Here is a 13497-nt window from a genome sequence, read left to right as displayed (position 1 = left end):
TAAACATCCATGAAATGTAATTGAAGTTATCCACACATTTCTTGTTTTGTTTCTTTGTTAGTGTGCTGTTTATTTCAGAACCTTCTTGGGTTTAGTGGTAAAACACAAAAGGCCCTTTCAAGTCAATCAATATGCCTTTACAGCCCTGTTTAAAACACCGGTGTAAAGCTAAACAGTTAAATGCATCTGTATTTCCCCTCCCACTGTATACCTCACACTAGACTGTAAAGACTATAAAGAGAAAAGGCTACAAGCAAATATCAAGGACAGAAGAAGGCTTTCTAGTCTTTCTCAAGGTGTTACAAGCAGCACTACTGAAAGGATTTTAATGGCATTGAGCAGCAAGGTCAGAGGCCAGATCTCTTGATTGGACAAGGAGACAAAAAACCAAAGAGGAAGGATGGAGAGATTGGGAGACAAGAGAAAACACAGTAAGAAATGAGAAGAGAAAACAGTGGCATAAGAGAATACGGTTTAAAACAATCAAGCTGTATATTAAATTTGATTTTTTAAAGGGGGGGGGGGGGGTAGAAAGATGTCTTGCAGCTATTTAGATAAGATTTCCTGCTAAGTATACTGAAAGACTGTTGGGACATCACAGAGATGCATGTGTATGCTGGAGCTGCATGTGTTCCTTTTAGCTAACATCATGAATAATTTCTCTCTTTTACAATATATATATATATGAAAAAAAAGCATGTTCAATGGCCTCTTGTGGATGTGCTGAATGGTACATTACGCACAAATGACAACAGTAGCCGCTTGTGATAAATTTACAAAGCTTGGCCACATGTAATAATATCAAGCTGTTAATTAATATTACTGTCATTTTATCAGTATGACTATGAGATGTTTACAGTGTCTCATTTTAATACTGAAAAGCATCCTCTCAGCAGAGTATGCGGTCTAAAATGATGCACTTTTGGCAATAGGAAACATCACGCTTCCATTATGGCAGGTGCAGTCATCCTGTTTGTTGTTTTCTAAATTTTTGCAACAGGCATTTATGGAAGCAGTGCATGTCTTTATCATAGCTAATTGTTCATGTTGCATGTTGTTGCTACACTGTGTATTTATGAGCTTTATGGTATATTTATGGGAAGACTGATTTAAATATAGGCTAGGATGAGGTGTGTGCGTACCGTCTTTAACTGCCTCTGTTGTTGAGTCATTGTACAGATGAAACACCCCCTGACTCAGACCTGATGTAGGCTGCCTAGGAACAGAGGGGTGGGGGTCCAAGAAGAGAATGCACAAGGGCTCTCAGGAGCCCACACAATGTGTTATCAGCGGCTGCAAATGCATTTTCATCAGTTCACACAAATTATCTCACAAGGTTTTTTAGTTCAAAGCCGGAGAAGGTAGAAATTCACTCAAGGTTCTGCTTATCATTTTAAAAATGCTCTTTAGACTTGAGGCTGCACAAGAAAAGAGTCCAGGTCAGTGAAAATTTAAGAGATGAATGATGAAAATTTGAGACAGTCTTTGCTGGTTATGCAAGTTTATGATGAAATTATTAAAGGAGAGAGGATTAAGAAAAAGTGTTTAAAGTTGCCTCTTTTTTATTTCCCTCCTACGCCTATCCATGTTTTGTTTTTTACCTATTCCTAGAAATACTGTGACATGATTTAGGGAGCAGGTTGTAAACACCTGCAGCAGGTTCAAGTCTTATTGTTGGCAAGCAGTGCACACTCTGCTGGTTGCACCTTTGAGCAAGAACCGGCATAGCGCACAGCTTCTGAGGTACTGTTGTGGGCTAATCTCTCAAGGGGGAGTAGCAGGTGGAAAAAAGAGAATCCCCCCAGGCTTCACTGATTTATGGTAGTAACACTGCTTGAAATGTGAAGTGAAAAATGGCAAATCTAAAACATGGTTTTTGATAGTTGTACATTGTAACGCTACACATCTGTGTTTTATTTGAGTCTTGATTATTATTGGATTCTAATTACAATGAGTAATTAATATACTTTCATGCATCCATGTAAAAACTCATCTAATGCTCATATTGCAGGACATGTGTTGTCTAATGCATTTATTGATTTTTCACTCTGTCTAGCTAATGTAGCTTAGTAAGCTACAATACACATTAAATAAAGAGTTTTTGAAAAAGGATATGCATAGGGCGTAGGAAATGTGTGCACAGTAGTGTATCTGTGTAAGTGGTTGCTAAGTTGAAGATGGTAAAAGATCTGCTGTTGAGCTCTTCATATATGACTCTGATTATTTGCATTAGATAAGAAAATAAGTGTCTTTCTTTTCAGCATTTCTGGAACATATAGGCTACTTTAGGCCATTTCCACTAGTAATGTGAGATGAAGTATTCTGACCTGCTAAAGTGGAAATATAAGGCACTTCAGCATCAATATAACGGTGCAGTAATGTTTATGTTGGATAAGAGAATCAGTTTTACTGAGAAAAATATACTGCAATAAAGCTCTTAATACGTAGCACATGTCTCTCTAATGAACTGAGAAATTGGTTGATTTTTTTCCCACTTGTCACAAATGTAATGAAATGACAGTGTACTATTCCCCAGACCTTATTAAGTCCTCTCATATTGTGGCTGTTTTATTTTTATCCTCCCATTTAATTACGAAGTTTTTGTTCCCTCTCCCGCCCCCCCCCCCCCTTTTTTTTTTTACAACCTCCTGCTTGTCTTCAAAGTTTAGAATTGTAATAGTTATTATACATGGGATTAAGGCTCATGTCTGAGAGGCTTTTCCTGTGGGATGAACCAAGATCTGACTGTTTGATGCAGTGTTTTTTGACTCTATCCCTAGTTAAGGGTTATCAGACACCAAAAAAAGCAACTGGCTCAATCTACCAAGTTTATCTCTAATTAACATGGATTAATTGAGCTTTGACTTCGCTCTGCAAGCCAAGCAGAAGGGTAATCTGTGCATGGAAGCCTGTTATTGCCCCAAGGCTGTTGATCCTCACTGTTAAGGGTTCTAGGTCCCAAAGCCCTCTGTCACGTGACCATAATTATGTTGCTCTTGCAGTGTATATGTTAATGAATTGTACAGTTAGCTATGCTGAAAACAATTTATGAAAATTGTTGTGAAAATAGAACAATTACCAGCAACGTCTTTAGATTGTTTCGCTGCCATCTGCATGCATTAGGAGTCAACAAGACTGCCGCTGCTCACATTATTCTTGTTTTTCCTACTCCTACTTTTATTTGAAATATTGCTGCCTTCCTTCCTTAATTATTTGTGTTTGGCAAAACTGAAGGAGGCAGACTTGTTTAATCGTATCCAGGTCACATCCTGTGGAGCCATTCTGTAGCATCAGAAGTCAGATACACACTGGTTTATTAAAGGAGTACAGTGTTATTTTGCATGTTGGCAGGCTCACCTTAAAGCCTCACTGCCCTTTGCAAAGACCCTCTCAATAATGAATAAGCCAAAGAGCATTGCAATCTCTTTCCTCTCATTATGATCCCATTTGATTGCTTGCCGATGCTCTTTTGAAAAGGTGGGTTAATTGCATACTCTGACTGTGAACTAACCTGCAAGTTAATAACATCTTTCCTTCAGGGTAGCATCATTATAAGATATAAGCCTCATTAAAATAAAATGATGATTTAATAACTTTCCCTTACAATGACCCTTATGAGGTTGTGCTGTTATTTTGTAGTTATCTGGGAAATTAAGCTATCAAAGACTTTGCTTTTGTATTCCTCTGTTTTCAGAAAGCAAGAATTAACCATTTCAGGGCTGCAGGAACTCTGACCAGTGTAAATGCAAAAAAAAAAGAAGGATAAGTGCTGGCGTGGTTTCTATCTTATACTTAAATTAAGATATGCCCAGTGCTGTAATATTGTGTTTGTATGTAGGTTTGTTTTTTAACTCTACATACTACAGTATGGTTTTGTCACTTTCTGAAAGAGTCTTGGTTCATATTCTTTTCACATGATAACCAACTACACTGCAATGACCTGGACCCTTTGGCATGAGGGCAGCCATATCAGATGCTAATCTGAGGCTTGCTTCTTGCACGCTGCACCCAGTATGTAGCATACACTGTCCCTGCATGATTACACATAATGTTGCTTTTATTACAGCTTTACTCTGCACACAGTCCCATTCCTCTGCAGCTTCACTCAAGCTCCCAGAGTTAATTTTCATCCATTTCCTGCCTTCCAGAGTAGCTCTTTCTTTGGAGCCATCTTCCAACTCAAAAAATTGAAATCTAACACTTTGATTATGCTTTTTAAGGAGTGTTAATAATTGCTGGGTAAAGAAAGCAACTTTCTCCAACCATCCACCATTAATGCAGAGAGGTTTTTTGTGTGAAGAGGAGTCACATTATGTGCAATGATCAGTGCCTGGGGGCCACATCAAACACAGTCTGAAAACCTTTCCTGAGGAGATAGAGGCAGGAACATTTCACAAGTGGCTTTTCATTGGTTGATTGCACAGAGGCCAAGTTGTTATCTAAATCCTCAAAATTCTGAGGCAAAATAAGAAGTGCCTTGTGACCATTCAGGGTGTGCAAACTTACCCCTTAAATAAATACCAAAGCAAAATGTTTACAACCAATACTGTGCTGGATTATGGCTTAGGAAACCAAGTGGTTACAAAGTCAACCAGTGACATACAGTCTACAAAAATGCATTATACCAACATTGATTTGCATGGTTTTACTTGAAAAGACAGCTTAATATAATCCTGGACAAGTTTTATGCCCTAGCACCCTGCATTCAAATAACTTCAGAAACATATGATTTTAATAGTGAAGTATTATTAGGCTTAACTATGCTTTCTTAAAACTCTCTTACATCACAGCATGCAAATCTTTTTCTCTTCCTTTGCTAAGATCACATATATTCTAATAAGTCAGCATCCTGTACTGTTGAGTGAATTATCCATGATTATATCAGCTTTTTATTGGCGCTCTGTGAATAATTAGTTGGTAAATAATTTGAAATCAAAGATAGATGGTGAGTGTCCACTTTTCTCAGCACGGAGAGAGATAATTATGTGTAAACTGACCCATGATTCCTAGACTTAGTTTGCTTTCTACCATGTTTCTGTGGAATAAAAGAAGGATGAATGTGCAGAAGGACAGACATGTGTCATATCGACCATCTGAGGTTTATGTCTGCTACACTCGGCTATAGTTCGGAGATACTACGTCTTAAACGACCGTGCCTACAACAATTAGTATTGTCTTTTACATAGAACACTGAAAACTAAACAACTAAAATTTATTTATTTTTTTGTTTTTTTTTAGAAAGGAATAAATACAGACTTTGCCTCCTCAAATTTCAGCTTGTTCTAAATAAGCAAGCTCAGATTCAAGGTAAATAGATTTGTTGCATTTGCTATCATGTGACTTTAATGACTTTAATTACATGTAAATGAACAGTTTTATCATCTAATTCACTGTACCCAGTAAAACCAAATTTTTCACTATGGCCATATTCACTAGCACATTGCACCAGAACAAACTTAGTTCTGGCATAAAAATTGCATTGCCAGTATGTACAAAGCGCAAACTGATTTACTAATGTTCGCCACATGTCATTTATTACTAATTGTACTAATGTCTAATGTCAAAGCAGTCATTTTTTTTTTGTCTTATTATTTTGCCTTATTTTTTGGCTTTGATAATGTGGCAGTTATTGCTGTGTAGAGGGGACGTTTTGAGATTTGAGAGCATGTGCTAAAGAGCCAAACAAAGATGTGATAAAGATGTAGAGATTTCCAAGTCATCTAATTGTAAATTAGCTTAGTGAACTCCAGCCTAAAGGACCCATGCAATACCGGCGACAACAAAACTTCTTGCAATTCTTCATTTTTAGGTTTTGGTTTACCGTCTGTGGCAGGAATTTTACAATCTTCTCAATAGGGAGAAGAATTGAGGGAAGAAAACACCGACTTTGATACTTGTCCTAAAAATAATCTGAATTCTGGATGGGAATTCTGAATAGCATCCCGTTTTTCACTTAGAGTTTGGAAATTGTTTGTTAGTTTTAAGGTGCTGTTTATGCATTAAATAGATTTATTACACTCAAACAGCAAAGTATTAAATAAATTAAACCGGTATGATTTCAGGACCATGGACAGCGTATCTGATCACCATTTTGATGAGATGTGTGTTTTCAGTGATGGACCTACACAAATTCACCTGCATGCACTTTGTATATGCACTATATGTGCGATATAGATCGCAGCATAGTACCATCTCTGACTTTGTACATGCTGTCTGTATGGATATGCTACAAGACAATGCTCTAAAAAAAGGGTAAGCAAAATAAAATAGTTATAGTGAGACCATACCAAAGAAAAATAAACAGAAATTCTGCAGTTACCCATCAGTCAGCTGCCCAGGGAGCAATTGCAACACTCTCACCTTCAAATCTCGTTTTGATAAAACCTCTTGTAGGATTCATTTACCTGGACATCATGTCAAGAGTTCTGAGTTGCACTATTATTCTGACAAGACTAATAGCTTATATATCGTGCACAAGTGCAGCTGATGATGAGGAAATATAACGGATTTCTTTTGACCAGAAAGCCTTTGAAGAAAGAATAAAATTCTAACTAACAGTGTAACTGTGTGGTTTGCCACTCTGATAAAGTCGGGCATCATTTCTACTCATCCCCTCACAAGTTTGCCTGAGGCTGTGTTGAAAATTAAAGAGGGAACATGGGATGGAAGTGCCCCATATGTTTTTAGCGATTCATATGGAAATTATTCAGTGATGTGAGCTTACTGGAAGAGCAAATGATGATTTAATAGCCAAGAAAAGTGTTATAAGTTTGCTCTTCACATTGGGCCATTTGTGTATGTATGCTTGGGTTGATGGCATTGCTCATGTGACCTCAGCATCCCTGCGAAATGTCTGTTCATGGATTTATGCTGAGTCAGACACCATTAGCTGTTATCATCCCCCTCTCAGGATCCCACTCTGCACTAATGTGGGTCAAGGGCCACATTATAGAAAAGCCTTCCCCGTACAGACTTATCTCACAGTGCATTGCAGGATTTCTGCCATTGGACTGTCGGTGAATGTCATAGGAAGCTTCCAGAATATTGAGATAAAATGAAAATGCTTGAAAATCCAAGGTTGGGTTGTTTTGTTTTTTTTAAAAATCTGGTTTTATTGAAAGACCATTTTTGAACAAATTTGTCATGTGAGAGAGTGAAAATTTTGTATCTTGTATCTTGTTAAATACACAATCACTCTAACATAGCTCAGAACACACAGCACACTAAATATATGTTGTTTGCAGTTAAATTATAAAGGAAATTGTAAGGAAAAGAAAAATAAACAGTGCACTCAGAAGTGAGTTCCACACAAAAAATAACTGTGAATGAACAGATAGCTGGAATGTTATTTGTGGACGCTGCCCTGGGGCATCTGCCTAATTCTATGCGGCATTTGCTCCGATGCAGGACACACTTGAGTGGGTGCCGCTGATGATGCACTTGATGCACTAGGGTACTCTCATTCAGAAGTGTGCAGGTGACTAGGTCACATAACAGGCTCACTCAAATCCTGATTATGAACTGTTACAAAGAATTCCAATCATTATCCTGATTAGACACCCTCTTAGTAAACCATCAAATCATATTGTGCTGCAATTCATGTGGACAGCCAGAGTACATAAGCCAGCTATTATGTGGAAAGATTTGTGCACAACAAGAGTGTTCTGTACAGAGAGTCATTTTTGTCCACTGTAGCTAGAAGTGATTGATTGACTACTATGTTAAAATCATTATCGGCTTCATTTACTTTTGATTGTGCTCTATTTTTAAGTGGTTTTAAGAGTTAGGATTAAAGGACAATCCTGCGTAAATTTAAAAAACTACAAAACATAGAAGTTACAGGTGTGTGTGTATTAGGAGAAGCCCTGTATGTTCAGTTAATGTGGAGAGCCAGTTGTGAGCATCCTTGAATTTTATTTGTGATAATCAAGACAGTTTATTTCATCTGCTTCCTTACCTGCAACCCTTTCAGGGGTTTGTGTCCCCTCCCTGTCTCAACCTGGGGTTCTTTCATGTGTTAAGCAAATATATTAATCTCCACAATATGGAGCCACTGAAGCCACTTTCAAAATCTTACTAATCTTACTAGTTACTTCTAAAACACTGATAGGGCTTTCAGATTGAGAAAAAGATACCTATGTTAGTATTTAGATTGAAAGAATAATCTTGATTAAATATACTGTTTATATATACCATTTTGTAGTGTTGTATTTTTCTAAAAATCATCTTGAAATAATGAGTGTTTTATTGCAAAAATATAGGAAAGAAATATGTAAATGAGTTACATTATTTATTTAATGTTTTTAATTTACATCTTCCATTTATTTCTAATTTAATTCAAAAAGATAAACTCGATATATTTGATATTAAAACTCATCCTACTGACTGGGGTATATTTTTCGTCATACCCCAGTCATACAACCATTATTAAAAATGCAATTTGTTTCTAGTGATGTCACATTAGTGTTTTGCCTTTCTGCTTTAATTAGTGATTGTTTAAAATGTTTTGAGGTCCCAGGGGACTCCAGTTAAAAACATACAGAGAAAGCAGAGAAAACCCCAACAATCATATGACCCCCAATGGCTAACTGTTGGTTACCTCCAACAAGGCAGTTTTGGGGCAGTTTGCACTTCTGTGTGAAGTTGCTGCATGAGAATAAACTGTTGCAAGTATAAGGCCATGGTTCTCAGTTATGAAAGGGGGGCATGTCCGTTCCAGACCAGGGGTGAGTTGCTGGTCCAAGTGGAGGACTTTAACGGTCTCAGAGGATTTGTTCATGAGTGAGGGGAAGAGTGGAGCAGGAGATTGGCGGATGGATAGGTGCAGCACTTACAGTAATGTGGGCACTGTGCTGGTCTGCTGTGGTGAAATGAGCCAATTCTGAAGCTGTCGATCCAGGTTCTGACGCTGGCCGATTGTCATGAACTCTGGGTAGTTACTGAACAAATTAGCAGAAACTAGCGTATTGTTTTTAACGTTTCTGGAGTGTCTCTCCCTTAGCAAAATGGAAAGTATCTTGGTCATTTGGGACTGACTCGGAGTAGAACTGTTTCACCAAGTTCTTAAATCAACTTTTCTCAGCAGTCCTCTCAAGGCTGCAGTTATCTGTGTCGTGGCTGTTTGTATTAAACTAGACTTGAAAATAAATCTTTATACTGTTTGAATAGTAACTGAACATTAAAATATCAATATGAAAGTTTACTTTTCATATATGCCCCCTCCATATAGAAATGTCCTGTCATATAAATATTATATTACAGCAGCAGAAATATTTCAGCTATCTTAGTTGATTTCTTAGGTTTATATAATGCTTCTCTTTAGATAAGTATGTCATCATATTATCTTTGCACCATAATCTGTTAGAATAAGCCTGAGGAGAAATTCAGATTATTCCTGTCATCGTTTAAATTTAGCACAGCCCATGACACACCAAATGAGGCAGGAATGGTTTGCAATCCTTGCAACCTGTCACCCAGTCTGTTTGTTGCAAACACGGCATTAGTTCATGTATCTACTGTATGTGCTTTATGATATAAGTACAGCTGTATGTATGAATAACCGAAATATGTAAAGCCACCCAGTGATATAGTGCAAGTTGTGTTTTGTATTATTTTTTCTCGAGTATCCATGTTTTAAACATGTTTTATTTCTAAATCAAAAAATATAAAAATATTCAACATGACAAATTAGTAAATTCTGCTCTTTTGGAGGAAATGCTTGTAATGATATTCATAATGTTCTTTGAATGTTACATGTGTTTCAGTTTTGTAAGTTTCTCAATTTTTCCATGTTACACCTCCATGAACTTCATGATTTTCGAGTGGTTTCTTTTATTCTTTATTCTTTCTTTTTCTTCTTTCTGTCCTTTTAGAGATAGGGTGGATACTTTTTCTGAATGCTACTATTTCCGAATAACAATGTGCTTAAAAAAAAAAAAATATATATATATATATATATATACACATGTCAAAAATAGATAAATCATTTACAATAAAAACATTCAACTTTTTAAGAAACTTTTTCTGAAGTTCTTTGTTTCTATTGAAACAGTGGGTGATGTCAAAACAAAGCCTAGCACCCAATTGTTCACCCTGTATGCATCCACAAGAATGCTAAGGAAGGCATTCTTGATATTTCGATGTGGTGAGCTACATTTATCAAATATTTTTATGTTCACCTTGTGTGGTTTTCTCCATAGTTAATTCTCCTATGTTATTTGTGAATATTCATTATTCATTCTTCAGGCACACAATGAAGTCTATCATGAGGAACCAGCTAATATATCGCTTTCTCTCCCTTTGTTTTCTTGTCTTGCAGAACCGTGACAGAATGGTCGAGTTTATGAGCAAAGTCATGCCGCACACGGTCATCTCATGCTGGCAGCCTTTCCTGGGATTGGCCCTCGTGGCTGTTTTTGTGGGTTCTACCCTGGGATGTCCCTCGCGATGCGAGTGTTCAGCACAAAGCAAGGCAGTTGTCTGTCACCGTAAGCGCATGCCCACCATCCCAGATGGCATCCCAACTGAAACAAGAATCCTGGACTTAAGTAAGAACAAGCTGACAATGATCAACCCCGATGACTTTTTTGCCTTCCCTGGGCTTGAGGAACTTGACCTCAGTGGAAATATTATCAGCTATGTTGAGCCTGGAGCATTCAATGGGTTGTTTAACATGCACTCGCTCAGCCTCAAAAGCAATCGAATCAAGCTTATTCCTCTGGGTGTCTTCACAGGCTTAGCCAATCTTACCCGACTGGATATAAGTGACAACAAGATTGTCATTCTCCTGGATTATATGTTCCAGGACTTGCACAATCTTAGGTTTTTGGAAGTGGGTGACAATGACCTGGTTTACATCTCTCACCGTGCATTCAGTGGACTTTTAAGCCTGGAGACACTAACCTTAGAAAGGTGCAACCTAACAGTTGTACCCACTGAGGCTCTTTCTCATCTGCACAACCTGGTCAGCCTGCATCTACGATACCTCAGCATTAGCACTTTACATCCATACTCATTCAAAAAGCTATTCCGATTGCGGCACTTAGAAATTGATAACTGGCCTTCACTAGACCATGTGCCAGCTAATACCCTGCATGGCCTCAACTTGACAACACTGTTTATAACCAACACCAACTTGTCCACCTTCCCTTACCTAGCCCTGAAGCATCTTCCCTATCTGACACATCTCAATCTGTCCTACAACCGCATCAGGCACATTGAAGCGGGCATGCTGATGGAACTGGTTCGGCTGCGAGAGCTGCATATTGTTGGAGCTCAGCTGACCACCATTGAACAGTATGCATTCCAAGGTCTGCGGGGTCTCAGAGTTCTCAATATCTCACACAATCGACTGGATACATTGGAAAAGGGCGTTTTTCAGTCTCCTGAGGCTCTGGCGGTTCTTCTCATTGACAACAACCCCTTAGTGTGTGATTGCCGCCTCATGTGGATCCTGCAGAAGAGGCATTCCATCTTCTTTGGGGATTCACAGCCAGAATGCAGCACACCTGAGGGCATTCGTGGACGCCCTTTTAAGGAGTTTAAGGAGACTCTCCTGTCTTATTATGTTACATGTACCAAACCGAAAATTCGTGAAAATAAAACACAAACAGTTACTGTAGATGAGGGTCAGCAGGCTATGTTGCGTTGCAGTGCTGATGGGACACCAAGGCCAATTGTGTCTTGGTTGTCCCCACATCGCCGAGTGCTAACAAACAGCCATAGTAGAGTAACCATCCATAAAAATGGTACACTAGAAATCAAGGCAGCAGAAGTCCAAGACAGTGGAGAGTACCTTTGCCTTGCCTCCAACACTGCTGGAAATGACACCTTGAAGACATCATTGGCGGTGAAAAGTTTAGGATCACTGTATGCCAACAGGACCCAGTACTACACAGATCCCAGCAATGCCACTGCCAATGGAACGACTGGTGTGACCCTCGGTTTTGACCTTAAGACTATTTTAGTGTCAACAGCTATGGGTTGTTTCACATTCCTGGGAGTGGTCTTGTTTTGTTTCCTGCTTCTTTTTGTTTGGAGCAGGGGAAAAGGAAAACACAAAAACAATATAGATGTTGAACATGTGCCACGATCAAAGTCTAACGGCACTAATGTTGACTCAGCAGAGGGACAAGCCGGTCCTCGTCGTTTTAACATGAAAATGATGTGACTTCTTTTATAGAACTCAGAGTCTGGATTGTGGAAAAGCCCAAAGTACAGTGTATTTTTTTGAAAACAGAATGACTGAATCTTCTCACTGCTACAGGAAGAGTGGTAGTGAAAAGACCTTGGGGCATCACAAAATGATGAGCATTACCTTAAATCTGTGGATCTTGATATAGTTCTTGAATACTGTGTCTCAAATGAAAAAGATTTTAGAATGACTATCACTGCTGGAAAAACCTCTCAGATGAGTTGCTCTCATGAAGACCTGGATGAAATAAGTGTCAGTTATCAACTTTTTGAAATTTATATGTCCCAGAATCATTCAGTTTTGGGATGGATCTACAGACTCAGTTGAACAATGTACATTACAAATTTGTATCTAAGCTATAACCTACTTTGTTTAGTCTTGCGCCATGCTTATTCACCAATCAATGAAACACCATTTCCTATGTTCTATATTTTTCATATGTGTACGTAATGCTTCATTATGTACATGTATGTACATAATCGTTCAAAAGAATAGTTCATAGCAATATTCATGGGATACACTTGCTAAAATTGCTATAACCCTGTTCCACAAGTACATTCTTCAGGCTTTTGAAGTTTCCATTGATTCCAGAAGGGCTTCTATGGCTAAGTATTTGTCCTCTGCTCCCCAATTGAATAAATATTAATAAATATATATATCATTTATCAATAGAAGCACAAGAAAATGATTTTATTCATGAAAGTATTAAGAATTTTGCAAAATTCAGTCTTCAAAAACTTTTCAGGATAACAGCTGGATTGTCATAACATTGAGTATTGGTCAAGCAACCTACATGAACCACTTTTCTGTCTTATTTTGTCTATTTTTATTCCTTTAACTGTACCTTTGCTAGTTGGCAAACTACATGTGTCAGTTTTACTACAGTGACATTTGCATCATTTTCCCCAGTAGGAATTTTGGACTTTGTTGTGGTAGTTCTTCATTTTGTTGTTGAATCATTTAGATTGTGAAAACAAAAGTAAAAGTAAAAAACTATGTATGTGAAATAAAAAAATGTATTTGTACCAAAGTGTCTGACTAAATGCATAAAATATAATCATCTTCTACGCAGCCTCACTGATAGACTTCACATCAATGGTGTAATAATAAGTGTATCATTGCTAATTCCTTTTTTATTGTTGCAGTCTCTAAAACCTCACAGAAACATTCAAAGCATTAACACTGAAAGTGATGTAGTCAACCATGGTTAAGAGATAAATACTTATATGAACAATATTTACTTGCAAATGCCAAAATGCAATGCTAGAAATATTTGATAATATGGTACAGTGATCCAGAACTGC

At 37.8% G+C, this 13497-nt stretch overlaps 1 protein-coding gene across 2 annotated transcripts in view; it reads left to right on the top strand.

Moving 5' to 3' along the window:
• Positions 1 to 13223, top strand: part of lingo2 (leucine rich repeat and Ig domain containing 2) — a 222081-nt gene extending 208858 nt beyond the window's left edge. For both annotated transcript variants that reach the window (XM_085284003.1, XM_085283996.1), the window contains exon 5: positions 10319 to 13223. In XM_085284003.1, the coding sequence (XP_085140129.1) occupies positions 10331 to 12169 (1839 nt within the window). In that variant the 5' untranslated portion in view covers positions 10319 to 10330 and the 3' untranslated portion in view covers positions 12170 to 13223. The remainder of the gene's footprint in view (positions 1 to 10318) is intronic.
• Positions 13224 to 13497: the final 274 nt, after the last annotated feature.

The sequence above is a fragment of the Mchenga conophoros genome, linkage group LG2, assembly GCF_057382185.1.
Source record: "Mchenga conophoros isolate Kocher_MC1m ecotype Shallow Benthic linkage group LG2, M_conophoros_male_GT1.1, whole genome shotgun sequence".
Classification (NCBI taxonomy): Eukaryota; Metazoa; Chordata; class Actinopteri; order Cichliformes; family Cichlidae; genus Mchenga; species Mchenga conophoros.
Note: the sequence above shows the minus strand (reverse complement) of the source record. Positions and strands in the feature narration are given on the sequence as shown.